At 35.8% G+C, this 17,412-nt stretch overlaps 1 protein-coding gene across 2 annotated transcripts in view; it reads right to left on the bottom strand.

The window, feature by feature from the left end:
- Positions 1–17,412, bottom strand: part of DGKB (diacylglycerol kinase beta) — an 869,780-nt gene that overhangs the window by 547,912 nt on the left and 304,456 nt on the right. The window contains exon 13 of one of the 2 annotated variants that reach the window (XM_070369773.1): positions 4,447–4,482. In XM_070369773.1, coding sequence (XP_070225874.1) covers positions 4,447–4,482 — 36 coding nt within the window. The remainder of the gene's footprint in view (positions 1–4,446; positions 4,483–17,412) is intronic. The other variant, XM_070369774.1, reaches the window with a different exon arrangement.

Here is a 17,412-nt window from a genome sequence, read left to right as displayed (position 1 = left end):
GCTTGCCAGCATTATTTTGCATCTTTATTCAGGATAAAAGTGCTCTGTGATAATATGGGGCAGTACTTATCACTTCACCTTCAGATTTTTTTTTTTTTTTATGTTTTGGGGCTCTAAATCACAAACTAAATTAGTTATAATTAAGGTAAATTTTGTCCTGCCAGATAAATTATCCTAGATATAAAGAGTTGGAAAATTATTGCTTCAATCAATAGGAATTATTCAAACACTGAAAAGAGCTGCTTTAACCAAAAAAATGAAAGAACATAGAACATATAACTACAAAATATAAAATACAGTTATCGATATTTCAGCATTTTCAAATATCAACCATTTGTGTTTGCTATGCAGACATTTAAAACATAGAATTCAGTGTCTTGTGATCCTTAGACTCCACTAACTGGGCAATATGTTCTATTAGGATTCCAAAATAATCACCGTCATCATAAACAGAGAAGAAAAGATGAAAAGACAATCCACAGAAGACAGAAAGATGCGATAAATGAAATAAAAAGACGTCACTTTAAAATATGTGCTCTAAAAAAAGTCTTTTTCTGTCTCATGCTGGTTCTCAGAAGTAGAGTGTTTGTAAGTTGCTGAAAAGTGCTTTCACAAAAGAGATGTTTACCACAATACTTAAGCCTGCTGTTATCGATCACTCACAGACGACAAGCAGCAAGTGATGATTACCTCAAGCACAGGATTTTCTTCTCTTTGTCCAATCTCAGCATGAGAGACAGGCAGTGGCAAAGCGCCTTGATTGGTACAAAAGCCACAAAGGGTGGGGGCGAGTTTTGCTTGCCTGCCAACAGTATCCTTTACTGGAATCTCACAACCTGCTTTCTCTGCTACTGCATCACTTGCCCAAGTGGTGCCTTAGCCCATTCTGCTACTGGAGCTAGGCCCTAAGCATTTCCCTGACACTCTAACATTTTAACTTGAGGAACACAATGTAAAATATCTCCCTGAAGCAGGAGTGTTACCATGTTCACCAGGATTTAGACAAGTTACAAACTCCAAGAAAGCAACTTAATAACAGTTGCAAAGCTGCACCTTTAATTATCACAACCTTATTACAAGATTTAAACATGTTCCTGCTGAGAAACATTAAATCATTTCAATCATGGTGAAGGCTCAAAATCTACTAGAAATCCTTAGAAGTTGCAGGGAAACACAGCTGAGTAGCAAAGTAGTCTTGATATTTTTAGAAATATTTTATATAGTTTTAAGCACAGCTATGACAAATGATATAGAGATTTCCATTTCTTTTTAATTAGTTAAATAAATACTTATTCAAAAAGCAAAAAATATTTTGTACAAAGGCAAAAACGTGGGCTTGGAGGCTGTATTCGAGCTTTGTCTCTGTAAGGACTTGGGCAAGTAAGTTGTTTACCTCTCTAAGCCATCCAGTAATTCATCTATAAAATGGGAAGTTTCAAGTGATGATAAATTGAGAAAAAGCAGATAAAGTACTAGCATTAATTAGGCACTCAGTAAATGACAGTAATTTTTAAAATAGTAAAAAAAAAAAAAAAGGCTACATTTTATCATTAACTCAGGTAGGTTTTTTTGTAAAGATGGGGCTTGTGAAGAAGTACTTTATTTACTTTACAGTATTTTATTTATTTTTCCAGATGTCACCATAACTCAGTGTGATAATCTGAGTCTTTTGTAGGAAGACAGAGGAAAACAACTGAGACAGAATCAATCCTAGTCTTAACATAAGAATTAAGGTGCTACTCACCAACTCAGCCTGAAGGTAAAATTTATACCTTGATCCACAGCCCTGTGGATCATATATCACACATGATAATGTGTATTCTCGTCTAGCATAATTTCATACTGAATGTTAAGTGTGAAAGATTAGAAGATTTCTGTTCAAGAAATTCTGATTAGAAGAAATGAAATTTAGGAATGGGAAAGTCCATGCCAAAATCATTTGGGCTGTTTACTAGCTATGGCTGTGCCACTAGAAAATTAGGTCCCAGTGTATAGACCTCAACACCACTCACTCTCCATTCCCTTGATAAACCGTAATAATTGATGGCCATGGAAAACTGAAGATTAAAAACCTATAAGTAGCTCTCTTGTATTTTCATAGTCATTATCTCGTTCTATCAGGTGAGTTAAAAGCTTAACTTAGTAATTTCTATGTATCTGTTTATGCAAGTTCTAAGTAGAATTTATCTTATATTTTGAACTGTGTAATTTAATTATCACTCAAACCAATGAGTTTTGAGTATACAATAAGGTGTTACCATGAAAAATTACTTACATCCTTTGGAAAGGTACAGAAAACAAGATACGTGTGTGTGTGTGTGTGTGGGTGGGTGGGTATGTGTGGGTGGGTGTAGGAAGGTCAGTCAAGTTGGCCTGGATGCAATGTCTATAAAAGATTTGAGAATTAGTAATAAAAAGTGAGAGGTTTTTACACTGAAATTGATTTGTAGATGTCTGTGAGTTTTTCTTATACTTTTAAGCAATTGAAAGTATTTTCTTAATAAACAGATATCTTTTCACAAAATAAGGTATGCTTTTGTTATACTTTGAAACAATTGATAATTGAAACTTATTGTGGGCAATAAGGCTATGATGTATGCAAGAAAGGGTCTATGCCACTTCTAAATAATAGATGTATCCACAAAGAAAAGCTCTTGCTCCCAAGTGAAAAGTTTAGCCAATAAATATACATTTACATATATGCACACACAAAACTAATATAGCTTCATATATATATATATATATATATATATACATATTCAGTATAGGAAGACTTTTTAAAACTTCATAGCAGAAAACAATGACAAATAAAAAAATCATGTTTTGGAAACAGCAATTTTGGTCTATTAATTTTATTTATAGTGTACAAATCACATGACTAAATATGGGAGAGCTTTTGAGATTAACAAGTCTAAAGAAAAAAATTTTTAATTTGCAGTTAATTATCTAATAAGCTATGATGGGGCAAAAATAAACTCAATTATCTTAACCATAAAGTTAATTCTCTGACATTAAAAAAATTAGCCTAAATAATAAACTTTTCTAATACCTATGTTACCTGAGTGTAATTTAACATGTCTACTTTAGAATAATTATAATAATAATGGTATCAGCTGACTTAAAGAATACCAAAATAGTTTAATATCTCTCAGAGTAGAAACATTATATATGAATCATAGCTACTAGTATATTTTAGGTATGTCTGTAGTTATAAAAGGAAATTTTTAAAAATGTAATGAGGCAGTCTACACTGATTAGAAAATACTTTAGAGCAGAAGAGAGAGAGATTATTACTATTTGTGCAATTATCTATCTTGTAAGTGGTGTTGGAGAAGACTATTGAAAGTCCCTTGGACTGCAAGGAGATCCAACCAGTCCATCCTAAAGGAGATCAGTCCTGAATATTCATTGGAAGGACTGATGTTGAAGCTGAAACTCTAATACTTTGGCCACCTGATGCAAAGAGCTGACTCATTTGAAAAGACCCTGATGCTGGGAAAGATTGAGGGCAGGAGGAGAAGGGGATGAGAGAGGATGAGATGGCTAGATGGCATCACCAACTCAATAGACATGAGTTTGGGTGGACTCTGGGAGTTGGTGATGGACAGGGAGGCCTTGTTTGCTGTGGTCTGTGGGGTTGCAAAGAGTCGGACACGACTAAGCGACTGAACTGAACTGAACTGAAAATAAATCAGACTCATATAGTATTTAGATATCATGAGTAATATATTCTAAGCAAGCAGATTCAAATTATAATTTTAAGTGAAAAAATACCATCTGAGCATATGCTTTAGAGATAATAGCAACTGAATGGGGTATCATCAGAGAAAAATGTAGAGGCTTTACTTCATTAATTTGAAGGTAAAGTTAACACTTTACTGAAAATAAATGCTGTGGCAATGCTTACATTTATTTTCAAAATCAAAGTCATTTATTTAATGACTTATGGTATTCCTATGACTTCCTATGCAATGTTTTATGCTAAGTGATTAATGTAGATGTACTCTTTTAAAAGTGATAGGCACTTCAATGTGAACAAGAGTTTCTCGATTTACCATCACTGCAAGCTACATTTTAAGGGCTTACACTAGTGAACTGTTTGGGTTTTCTGCAAAGTTTAAATGTGACAAATAGGAATAACGCTATTCTTACACACGGGTCAAAACTCTGCAAAGTCACTGTTATTTTATCCTGCTTATTCTGTGCCACATAACTTCTTGTTTCCCTAATGCCTGTCACGAAGGTAGATGGTACAGGCTTCAAGTCTATCCCAACATGAAAATATTAATACAAAGATCCCAATTCCAAATATAAGAATATGAGACAAAATAAAACATACAAATTAACATTAGTATGTCACTCTCACAGCCCAAAATGGTCTTTATAACAATACGGATGGATAATGACCTATAATTGTAAGTGTGAAAACCTTTTTTGCTTACGCACCTCAGGGGCTGAAACTCCTGAAGTGGGCAGAGTCTGCTGAAAAAGAGAAGTTCATATTAAAACTGAAAAAAAGTCATACTGAAAGCAAATACCAATGAAAATTATATCACTACACACCTATGAAATAATTGAGTACATTACAAGTGCATTTCTTTGTCATAATTTTTCTTCTTACTTTCTTTAATAAGCAAAGATCTCTTCATGAAATAAAGATCGTTCTAAAGCAGAAGAGATCATGTTATAGAGTTACTCATTCAAAATACAATTTCATATGTTTAAAGTAGACTAACATTTGGTCAATTTCACAGACCTCTCTATAATAACAGTGATATATTACACTCATATTTTGGAATGAGACCTCATCTCCAAGTTCCATTATCATTCATAAACCATTCTTACTAACTTTTTCACTTGCCCATTTACCAGCCCACTATTTCACTTTCCAGTCCAACTCTCAATCCTATCTCAAAAACACTCATCTTCTTTTTGATGTAGATAAAGCTTATGGAGTTGAATTAACGTGATATTCTGGAAATAAAAAGTACATATTCCATTAATAGCAGTAAGAATTCAAAATATAATGAAATAAGTAGAAAAATTTTCCTTGAGAATAATTATTAAAAGATTAAGTTAAATACACTGAAACCAGTCTTTGTGACAGTATATCTTCAATTACCCACTACCTGTTCTTTTCTGAGTCACATGGGGAATGTTTTTTTGTTTGTTTGTTTGTTTTGTTTTATTTTTTCTGGCAAGAAACAGAGATTCATTTACCAAATTCCAAAAAGCTGTGGCCTATGGGACTTTATACCATAAAACAAAAATCTGGATGAACAGGTGATAAATTACACTCATCATACTAGATAAATATTTTCTTTGGTTCAAGCAGGAGTAGGAAAGGTTGATAGGAAGCTAGTTCTTAGACACTGTATCTCTAGAAAGAAGAGAACACTCAAAATATTTGAGTTTCCTCTCCTGTACCAAGCCATGTGAGGAGAACTCCCAAAATGAGAACAAAAGAGCTGAGAGTTCAGATACTAGTTTATTCCCTTACCCAGCTGAACACCAGAAAGGAAGTAAAACCCAGAAGAATAAATAGCTACATGAGAGGTTTGTGGCTACTGGATCCTTCTAGAAGGATCCAACACATCCAAGAGCAGAACAAAACAAGTGTAAGACAGCCCTAGAGGAAATTAGTGTTCAGGAATAAAACTTTTTGCCATTTTATACTGTGAAGGAGGAGAGTGAAAAAGCTGGCATAAATTCAACATTTTAAAAAAATAAGATCATGGGGCATCATTTCATGGCAAATAGAAGGGGAAAAGTTGGAAGCAGTGACAGATTTTCTCTTCTTGGGCTCCAAAATCACTGTGGACACTGACGGCATCCATGAAATTAGAAGATGCTTGCTTCTTGGAAGGAAGGCCATGACAAACCTACACAGTGTATTAAAAAGCAAAGACCACTTTGCCAACAAATGTCCATACGGTCAAAGCTATGGTCTTTCCAGTAGTCATGTATGGAGGGAAGAGTTGGACCATAAAGAAGGTTGAGCACCAAAGAATGGATGCTTTCAAATTGTGGTGCTGGAGAAGACTTTTGAGAGTCCCTTGGAAAGCAAGGCAGTCAAATCAGTCAATCCCAAAAGAAATCAACCCTGAATATTTACTGGAAAGACTGATGCTGAAGCTGAAGCTCCAATGATTTGGACACCTAATCTGGAGAGCCGACTCACTGGAAAAGACCCTGATTCTGGGAAAGATTGAAGGCAAAAGGAGACGAGGACTTTTTTGGATAGCATCACCAATTCAATGGACGTGAACTTGGGAGAACTCCAGGAGGGACAGGGAGGCCTGTTGTGCTGCAGTCCATGGGTTGCAAACAGTTGGACATGACTTAGCGACTGAACAACAATAACAACAACAATACAACACTGGAATATATTTCCAGACTGTAAGTATAAATTACTATAGCAACAGATTTTCATCCAAAAAAAGTTATGGAGTCTGGGAAGATGAACTTGGGACAACTATCCCATTAACAGGAGAAGCCTCTGGGGGCCACTGATGCTGTTTCTCAGATTGACAACAGGTTTGATAGAACTTTCATTGAAAGCTTCTGGTGTTGGTAATACGCTTGACTTCTGAGTCCAAGTCACTCAATATAACAACCCAGGGCAATTGGAGGTAGGGAAATTGTGTGTGTTAGCTTCTGTTTGGGCCAGTTCAGAGCATTTTGTCAGCCCTCTACCTTTCTTACTTCTTGGTTGAAGTTTAGATCTAAATAAACATTTAAAGACACAGATGTAGCTCTTCTATCTTTATTACAATATACAAATGTGTGATCTCCTTAAATCCAGATTAAGTGGCTTATCCTATTCTATGGCATTGACCTGAGAGAGTCTCCAGAGACTCTCAAGAAATCAAATAAAGATGCTCAACCAGCAGTCACTACACATGGACATCATCAGATGGTCAATACCAAAATCAGACTGATGATATTCTTTGCAGCCAAGATGGACAAGCAAAAACTGGACTGGGAGCTGACTGTGGCTCAGATCATGAACTCCTTATTGCAAAATTCAGACTTAAATTGAAGAAGTTAGGGAAGACCACTAGGCCATTCAGTTATGACCTAAATCAAATCCTTACTATTAAATAGTGGAAGTGACAAATAGATTCACGGGATTAGATGTGATAGACAGAGTGCCTGAAGAAGTATGGATGGAGGTTTGTAACACTGCAAAGGAAGTAGTAATCAAAACCATCCTCAAGAAAAGTAAATGCAAAAGGCAAAATGTTGTCTGAGGAGGCCTTGCAAATAGCTGAGTAAAGAAGAGAAGTGAAAGGCAAATGAGAAAAGGAAAGATACACCCATATGAATGCGGAGTTCCAAAGAATAGCAAGGAGAGGTAAGAAAGTGTTCCTAAGTGAACAATGCAAAGAAATGGAGAAAAAAATAGAATGGGAAAGACTAGAGATCTCTCCTCCAAGTCAGGCTTCAGCAATATGTGAACCATGAACTTCCTGATGTTCAAGCTGGTTTTAGAAAAGGCCGAGGAACCAGAGATCAAATTGCCAACATCTGCTGGATCATCGAAAAAGCAAGAGAGTTCCAGAAAAAGCATCTATTTCTGCTTTATTGACTATGCCAAAGCCTTTGACTGTGTGGATCACAATAAACTGTGGAAAATTCTGAAAGAGATGGGAATACCAGACCACCTGATCTGCCTCTTGAGAAATTTGTATGCAGGTCAGGAAGCAACAGTTAGAACTGGACATGGAACAACAGACCGGTTTCAAATAGGAAAAGGAGTACGTCAAGGCTGTATATTGTCACCCTGTTTATTTAACTTATATGCAGAGTACATCATGAGAAATGCTGGACTGGAAGAAACACAAGCTGGAATCAAGATTGCTGGGAGAAATATCAATAACCTCAGATATGCAGATGACACCACCCTTATGGCAGAAAGTGAAGAGGAACTCAAAAGCCTTTTGATGAAAGTGAAAGTGGAGAGTGAAAAAGTTGGCTTATAGCTCAACATTCAGAAAACGAAGATCATGGCATCTGGTCCCCATCAGTTCATGGGAAATAGATGGGGAAACAGTGGAAACAGTGTTAGACTTTATTTTTTGGGCTCCAAAATCACTGCAGATGGTGACTGCAGCCATGAAATTAAAAGACGCTTACTCCTTGGAAGGAAAGTTATGACCAACCTAGATAGCATATTCAAAAGCAGAGATACTACTTTGCCAACAAAGGTTTGTCTAGTCAAGGCTATGGTTTTTCCTGTGCTCTTGTATGGATGTGAGAGTTGGACTGTGAAGAAGGCTGAGCGCCGAAGAATTGATGCTTTTGAACTGTGGTGTTGGAGAAGACTCTTGAGAATCCCTTGGTCTGCAAGGAGATCCAGCCAGTCCATTCTGAAGGAGATCAACCCTGGGATTTCTTTGGAAGGACTGATGCTAAAGCTGAAACTCCAGTACTTTGGCCACCTCATGCGAAGAGTTGACTCATTGGAAAAGACTCTGATGCTGGGAGGGATTGGGGGCAGGAGGAGAAGGGGACAACAGAGGATGAGATGGCTGGATGGCATCACTGACTCGATGGACGTGAGTCTGGTTGAACTCTGGGAGCTGGTGATGGACAGGGAGGCCTGGCGTGCTGTGATTCATGGGGTCGCAAAAAGTCAGACACGACTGAGCGACTGAACTGAACTGAGAGATCTCTTCAAGAAAATTAGGGATACCAAGAGAACACTTCATGCAAAGATGGTCACAATAATGGACAGAAACAGTATGGGCCTAACAGAAGCGATTAAGAAGAGGTGGCAAGTTACACAGAAGAAATGTACAAAAAAGATCTTAATGACCCAGATAACAACAATTGTGTGATCACTCACCTAGAGCCAGAAATCCTACAGTGTGATGTCAATTGGGCCTTAGGGAGCATCACTATGAACAAAGCTAGTGGAGGTGATGGAATTCCAGCTGAACTATTTCAAATCCTAAAAGATGATGCTGTTAAAGTGTAGCACTCAATATGCCAGCAAGTATGGAAAACTCAGCAGTGGCCACAGGATTAGAAAAGTTGTTTTCATCCCAATCCCAAAGGACAATACCAAAGAATATTCAAACTACTGCATAACTGTACGCATTTCACATGCTAGCAAAGTAATGCTCAAAATCCTTAAGCTAGGCTTCAACAGTATGTGAACTGAGAACTTCCAGATGTACAATGTAGATTTAGAAAAGGCAGAAGAACCAGAGATCCAATTGCCAACATCCATTGGATCATAAAAACGGCTAGAGAATTCCAGAAAAAATGTCTACTTCTGCTTCATTGACCATGTTAAAATCTCTGACTGTGTAGACTACAAGAAACTGTGGAAAATTCTTCAAGAGATGGTAATACCAGACCATCATACCTGCCTCCTCAGAAACCTCTATGCAGGTCAAAATCAAAAGTTAGAACCAGACATGGAACAACAGACTGGTTCCAAATTGGGAAAGGAGTACATCAAGGCTGTATACTGTCATCCTGCTTATTTAACGTATGTGCAGAGTACATCATGTGAAATGCCAGGCAGCATGAAGCACAAGCTGGAAATAAGAGCAGGGAGAATATCAATAAATTCAGATATGCAGATGACACCACCCTTACAGCAGAAAGCAAAGAGGAATTAAAGAGGCTCTTCATGAAGGTGAGATAGGTGAGTGAAAAAAAGCTGGCCTAAAACTCAACATTCATAAAACAAAGATCATGGCATCTGGTCCCATCACTTCATGGCAAATAGATGGGGAGACAATGGAAACTGTGACAGACTTTTATTTTCTTGGGATCCAGAATCACCGTGGACGGTGACTGCAGCCATGAAATTAAAAAATTCGTGCTCCTTGGAAGAAAAGCAATGACAAACCTAGGCAGGGTATTACAAAGCTCAGATATTACTTTGCCTGCAAAGATCCATATAGTCAAAGCTATGGCTTTTCCAGTAATCATGTATTGATGTGAGAGCTGGACAGGAAAAAAGACTGAGCACTGAAGAACTGATGCCTTCAAACTGTGGTGCTGGAGAAGACTCTTGAGAGTCCCTTGGAAAGCAAGGCAATCAAACCAGTCAATCCCAAAAGAAATCAACCCTGAATATTCATTGGAAGGACTGATGCTGAAGCTGAAGCTCCAATACTTTGGCCACCTGACGAGAAGAACTGACTCATTGGAAAAGATCCTGATGCTTGAAAAGCCTGAATGCAGGAGGATGAGATGGTTGGATGGCATCACCAACTCAAAGGACATGAGTTTCAGCAAACTCTGGGAGATGGTGAAGGACAGGGAAGCCTGGCATGCTGCAGTCCATGGGATCACAAAGAGTCAGACATGACTGAGAGATTGAACAACACTAAGGGCATGAATCTCATATGCCTTCTATTCCAAGTGAAAAAACTATAGTTATCAAGTGGTTCAGAATAATAGCCAAGTGTGCAGTGCAAGAACTTCAAATAGCTCCTGTCCACCCCAGCACTACCAACAAAGAGATAAAACAATCTACAAAAGTCATTTTTAGATAATTATCGGCATAGAAATATAGAAAGAATTATTACTGATTTTATGGAATAGCTAATATTTTCATAATAATATTATAAATGTTGTTCTTATCTTAGAACTTACCTGCTGAAATATTTAGATATGATGTCATACTAGTTGCAATTTACTTTCAAAAGGTCCAACTTAATAAATTATATATTAGTGTGTGTATTTTTATAAAATATATACACATGCATACATATAGCCATATATACATATATAAGAATGATTGAAAATTCAATTATTATTTTATGTATTACATATATATATCATAAGAATTACTGATAATTCATACAAGCTTGGGGATATATACTGGATTCATATGTATTGTGTTTGAGAATACTTGTAATAAAATTTGTGGGAAAAATTGATCTCTCTTTTTACCTTCTAACCACATCCTCTAATTCCTAAAACAGTGCAAAAATCTATAGTGAAATAAAATACATGTATGTGTGTGTGTATATATATATATATGTATATACACATTCTCCATGAAAACATGGCAATACTAAAAGTTTAGGTGGAGACAGCATGATGTGCATGGGAGGCAGTAATGAACACTATTTTCATGGAGACTCAAGAGTCCTCTTTTCAAAATTAAAAAAAATAGGTATTCATCTAGGAGAAAGAAGCTGGGAGAAAGAAGCAAAGAGACACACAGAGAGACCATTTGAAAATAAAAAATAAAAGGAGGTACTTCAAAAACTTTTTTCAGATGAGGCAGAAGCTTATACAAAAGCTATTAGTCTTCCAAATCTATTCATTTTGAAAGTGAAAAGAAAGAAAGTGAAAGTCTCTCAGTTGTGTCCAACTCTTTGCGACCTCAAGGACTATACAGTCAATGGAATTCTCCAGGCCAGAATAATGGAGTGGGTAGCTGTTGTCTTCTCCAGGGGATCTTCCCCATCCATGGATCCAACCCAGGGCCCCCACACTGCATGCAGATTCTTTACCAACTGAGCCATCAGGAAAGCCTAAGAATACTGGAGTGGGTAGCCTATCCCTTCTCCAGAGGATCTTCTAGACCCAGGAACTGAACTGAGGTCTCCTGCATTGCAGGCAGATTCTTTACCAGATCGCTTTTGGAGGGGGTGTTGCGAGGGGAGGAGGGGCACAGCACAGGCTTCTCTGGTGGCTCAGCTGGTAAAGAATCTGCCTGCCATGCGGGAGACCTGGGTTGGATCCCTGGGTTGGGAAAATCCCCTGGAGAAGGGAACGGCTACCCACTGCAGTGTTCTGGCCTGGAGAATTCTCTAAGCCACTATTCATTTTGAGGGAGTGTCAAATGGTGAAAAAAAGAGCTCTGAGATTGTACTCACAGGGATTTGGAATACAAAAGTCTATAGGGACCAAGAAGATAATATAAATGGGCCCAGTGCCACAAAAGGCAAAGACTGTGCCAAGTTGAATAATAAAAATCCCATTTTAAGGTATCCCCCATGAAAACACTATGGGATGAAATGGAAGCCTGGCTGCCATTTTGCTACCACTTTCGTAGAGAATCTGTTAGTTACAGATACTCATGTTTGTAAGCTTCATCTTTCTCAAGAGTAGGGGGGATGTGAGTTATCTACAGAGGGCGAGTAAAGTTGGCAGAGAGGTGGTAGAGAGGAAGAAATTAAGGAAATAGTACAGATTTTGTCACTATTTCGCAGAAAATGGGAAAGCAGCTGATGAATAACAGGATCAAGAGAAATTAAGAGCTCAGTGGGAACTAGAAGTAATAAATACATAAGAGAGAAAGCAACCAGCTCTGAGAATTTCACCATCAATGCTCAGCCATCTGACAGCAACACTAGAAATTCACTCCAAGAATAAAAGTGATGGAAACAACATATACATGAGCTCATTTTCAATCAAGATATGCAGGCAAAGAGTATACATTAAATTAACTTGCTTATCAGTAGCCTAATCTTGAGTTACAATAAGAAAACATGGCATCTGGGAAAAATAAAAAGAAGCAACTTGACAGAAAACAAAGTCAGAAGTTGCATACTTCTTTTTTTTTTCATTTCTGTATACAATTTTTAAATATCAAGGGTGAGCAGAGTAAATGTTTCAGTTTTTTTGAAATTATCATGAATGTGTAACTCTATAAGTAATGTATTTTTAATCAGAATTAATACAAGAGCTGTGTATTGTTTTATTTAAGCAAATGTGAGGTGTGACTACAGAGGAATGTGATTGATTTTTTTTAATCAGTACCATTTTAATATTAAACAGAATACAAAGAACAGATAATTAGTTTAAAAGATACATTTGCCTTCAGGGCACTTATTAAGTTTAACTTAATATTAAGAGTTTTTAAAAATCCTATTATTCTTAAGTATTGAGATATCTCTTGTCTTCATATTTTCTAACATGTAATCATTTTAAATTGACAATTTAATTCAAATTGTCATAAGACAAAGAAAAAAACCTTTGGTGGAGAGATTAGAAGTTTAACAATGTTTAAAACACAATCATAATATAGTGCTAACATTAAAAGGGTCATAGTTATTTCAAGAGAATGCCAAATTAACAGAATTATATCATTAAATGTATTTACTGATTAACAATGTCTAATTAGTTATAAATCATTATTAATTATATTAACACCTTATACCGATATAAGAATATTCATACATTTTTGAAAATGCTTATGGTATCATTTAATCCTCCCAGTAAAACAAGATATCCCATTTTCCAGATTGGAAAATAGAATCAAAAAGTTTAGATGACTAGCCAAGAAATAAGGTTAGTGACAGAATTCAAACCTATTGCTTCTCTCTGCAGGCGTCATTTATTAAAACAAAAGCAGACTTAACAAAAACTTTTTTTCAAAGCTTTTGTTCTTTAGCCATGTCTCTATTTTTTAAGTGATTTTGAAACAAAATTAGTTTAAATGTTGACAAACACAGCCAAACAGAAACCACAATGTTTCCCTGTTCTGACTGAGAGAACAGGCTTGGATAGCAGCATGGATTAGTTTAACACAAAAACTTTCAGTGCCATGATAAACCTAAAGTGGCCAAATAAAACTAGCTTAAAAAGCTCGTTTCCCTTATATATAATGGATATTTCTGGCATTAAAAAAGGAAAGCAGTTTTGGGTAAAGAAAAATGGTGTTTGTAAAATGATGCACTGCTTATCCCTAAGAGGGTAAATGATTCCTTCCTCACATGTGATATATATATATATATATATCCATCCCGAGGACATCTCTAGGTATAGAAACCAAATATGTTTCTAGGAATTTTATGTTTTACATTGAAGTGTCATAATTTTTTTAACCTTTATGATTTTGCACATTCTTAAGTACGTACACTCACAAATCTGAACACAACACAAATTTTTAAAAAGGAAATGGATCAAAAATGATTTGTATACTTCTGTTGTTTATTAACATCTTTAACCAAAGGTTATTTCAATGTATGGCAAGTGTATCAGAAGAAACATGAATTGTTTCTCTTTTCCCCTGGCCCTTGACATATCTGATTAATATGTGAGAAGGAGGGATGGATTAGCAGGTGCAAACTATTATATATATAGAACAGATAAACAATAAGATCCTGTTGTATCCTATAATAAATGATAATGGAAAAGTATATGAAAAAGAATATGTATATTCATCATATATAATGAACATATATATGACTGAATATATATGCTGCTGCTGCTAAGTCACTTCAGTTGTGTCCAACTATTCGTGACCCCATGGACTGCAGCCCACCAGCCTCCTCCGTCCATGGGATTTTCCAGGCAAGAGTACTGGCGTGGGGTGCCATTGCCTTTTCCACTGAATATATATATTCATTACAAATAATGAATATGTATATACATGATTGAATATATATATATATATATCTGAATCACCTTGTTATATACCACAAACTGAAATACCATTGTAAACTGACTATACTTCAATATTTTTTTTTTAAGAAAATACACATACTGTAATCTTATCCAGTGTTCTTAGTCTAACCACTTCTCACTGGAGCAAAATTTTGAAGCTTGCACAAACATAACTTTAAAGATTAACATATTTTTCACTGAGATGATTTCACTCTTCTTACAATCACTCACAAAGATGTTCTATTCTTACTTTGGTTGATGTGATTGTTTCTGTGTATTTGCAGACTATGTTCAGGAGATACTGAAGATAAGGGCTCCCTCCTAAACAGCTCACTCAATATTCGTATCTGTGTCCAGAAAGAAAGCACACACATCTGGGAATGCATACACCTGGTAAAATGGACAACTGGAAACAAAAGTGGTGCCAAATGTTTTCAATATAAATATTAAAAATATGTTTAATGGTGATATCAAAATCATTTCAAACATCACTATCTATATATAAAGACAATCAACAAGAAAAATGTTATTGTCTTGCCTCCCTGATTACCTAATGAAATAAAGCCACTAGAAATATTATCCTATTTGGTTAGGCCTCATAAAATTATCAGAAGCCAGTATAGTGAAGGGGGTGTTTTTGATTTCTTTCTGGCTGTGATTCACAATAAATATAACTTCACAAAGACGGCTTACACTGCTCGCCTACTCTCCGATCTATTATTCTCTTTTCATTTCTACTCCCCTCTACTTTACTTCAGTACTTTTCTTCAGCATTTTTCTTCTCATTCCTTTTTTGAAGGTCTAGATGCCCCAAATTTACTTCATACCTCACCAGTTTTGGAGGATGGTAGCAAAAACATAAAAGATAAGTTTACAACATGGGATTCAGGGTAAGGCAGGTATTGCTTCTAACACTTGCATGTTGTGTGAGCTTAGTATATTCCTTCTCCTCTCTAAGCTTCACTTTCCTCAGATGTAGAGGGGATATCATCATTATATCACCTTCAGAATTAAAAGGATGTCTGGCAAATAAGTTCCCAATTAATGTTAACTGCTTTATGAACCGTAGAACCCAAACGTTTCCACTGCCTGCTCAGGGCTCAGCAAGAAAGGACTGACTGTATTTTCCTCAGCAGAAAACACTTTTGTTGCTAATAAGGAGATGGGACCAGGCAGATTTATCTTTTAATGAAAATGTCTATGTGAGGATTATTAGAAGAGAGAAAGAAAGAAAGGGGGTGGGGGTGAGGAGAAGTGATCAAAGCAGAAAGCAATGAACAAAAAGGAGATGAGAAGCGAAGAGTTTTAGAAGACAAGAGGGTTGGGAGAAGCTAGCCTCCTTAATCTTGGAGACTGTCTCTTCCAAAATCTGAGCAAAGGAAACAATGAAATTGAGTAAAGAAAGGATGAGAACCAATATTTAGACCATGTCCTTAGACTTTTGCTTGAAATATTACAAAATTCTAAGTATCAGATTTAAACCGCCAAAATGCATTCCAAAATGAAATATATATGACTTATTAGTTATTTTTTCAGAGTATTCTTTACAACTCTTACTTTATAAATAGATAATTAAAAGTTACCTATTTATGGGCATGTATATATAATTATCCTTTGAAAGTGGGGGGCAAGAGTCTGAATGAAATATGTTGGTTTGAAATAATAAAGCACCCTAATACAGTAGACTAATATCTACTGAATTTACATCCATAAAATGAGTAATTCTTCGGGCTATGCCTATTTTTTCTCTCAACAAATATATGAACCTGTTCTAGAAATGTACCATTCATTGCATCTTTAGTGACTTGCTTTCTAAAATACAGAAAAATCTCTCAAGGTAATGAAATAATATTGATAATAATATTTAGAATTAAAGCATTAGGCTGCTAAGTTTTCCTTTTCATCAATCTTGGAAAAGACCTTGAATTAAGAAATGAATAAGTTATAATGAAATTTCCTTTCATCCTTTGCTCCTCTAAATATCCACTGATCTCACACCAAAGCATCTTCTAACCAGGTTAAAGTCCAATTCTGTATTCACATTTGGCTTAGATTCAGTTGAGCTAGAATTTTACACTGCCTGCCAGTCAACCTTATCATGAACTTTCATTATGTGCATGTAATTAATTGGGTCCAATGAACAATATCAGTACTGAGTTATAGACTCTTTTCCCCCGACCATATAATTAGAATATAATTACCCACAGGATATCAGAATGATGCAAAACCTTTCCTCTAAATGCGCCCTCATTAGGAAACAAGTCTCAATGTACATTTATTCAATCAGTGTGAATTAATTAAAATGTTACTGAAATAAAAGAGGGCAGCGATAAAAAGTATCTGATATCTATTAAGAGACTATTAGTTGAGCTCTGCATGCACTTTATATTTAATCCCATTTAGCTCATGTAGGAACTTTGCTGTGATGTTACATACATCCAGCATGTTAGGAAATCTGAGTAAATGAGTCATGTGTGCCATTATTTCTGAAAAGAGCATAATACAAAATGCATATACACATCTTAAAGAATCTGGATAAAACGCCAGAGGCCCATTATTCCCTGATGAATCCATAAATTTGTTATCATCACATGGAACATATTGGGCGGAAAAAAAATTATTTTTAACTTGAGTATTCAGGCAATTATGTGTTCATCTCATACCTTTTTATTTAAGTCTCATCTATTTATTCTAATCTGGCTTAGGAGATAATGGTTGGAAAAGCACTATTTTCTTTTAATAGAGAAGATATCCTCAATTACTCATGCTAGATCAAGTTCCTTCAAATGTATATTTCCTTTAAGCAGAAGATTCCTGTGTACCTAAGGATATATTCCTTGTAAGAGTACATATAATATCACATCACATATTCTGATTATACAAAATATGGAAAAAATAGCAAATGCATAAAGAAGCCATAGGACATAAGATGCATATCCCACAAGAAGCTGCGGATTCACATAAAGTCATTCTTTCTAAAAGCTATTTATCTTAGTTAAATACCTGGCATAATGTCATATACAATAAAATTTTACTGAATAA

This window comes from Bos mutus, chromosome 4 (assembly GCF_027580195.1).
Source record: "Bos mutus isolate GX-2022 chromosome 4, NWIPB_WYAK_1.1, whole genome shotgun sequence".
Classification (NCBI taxonomy): Eukaryota; Metazoa; Chordata; class Mammalia; order Artiodactyla; family Bovidae; genus Bos; species Bos mutus.
Note: the sequence above shows the minus strand (reverse complement) of the source record. Positions and strands in the feature narration are given on the sequence as shown.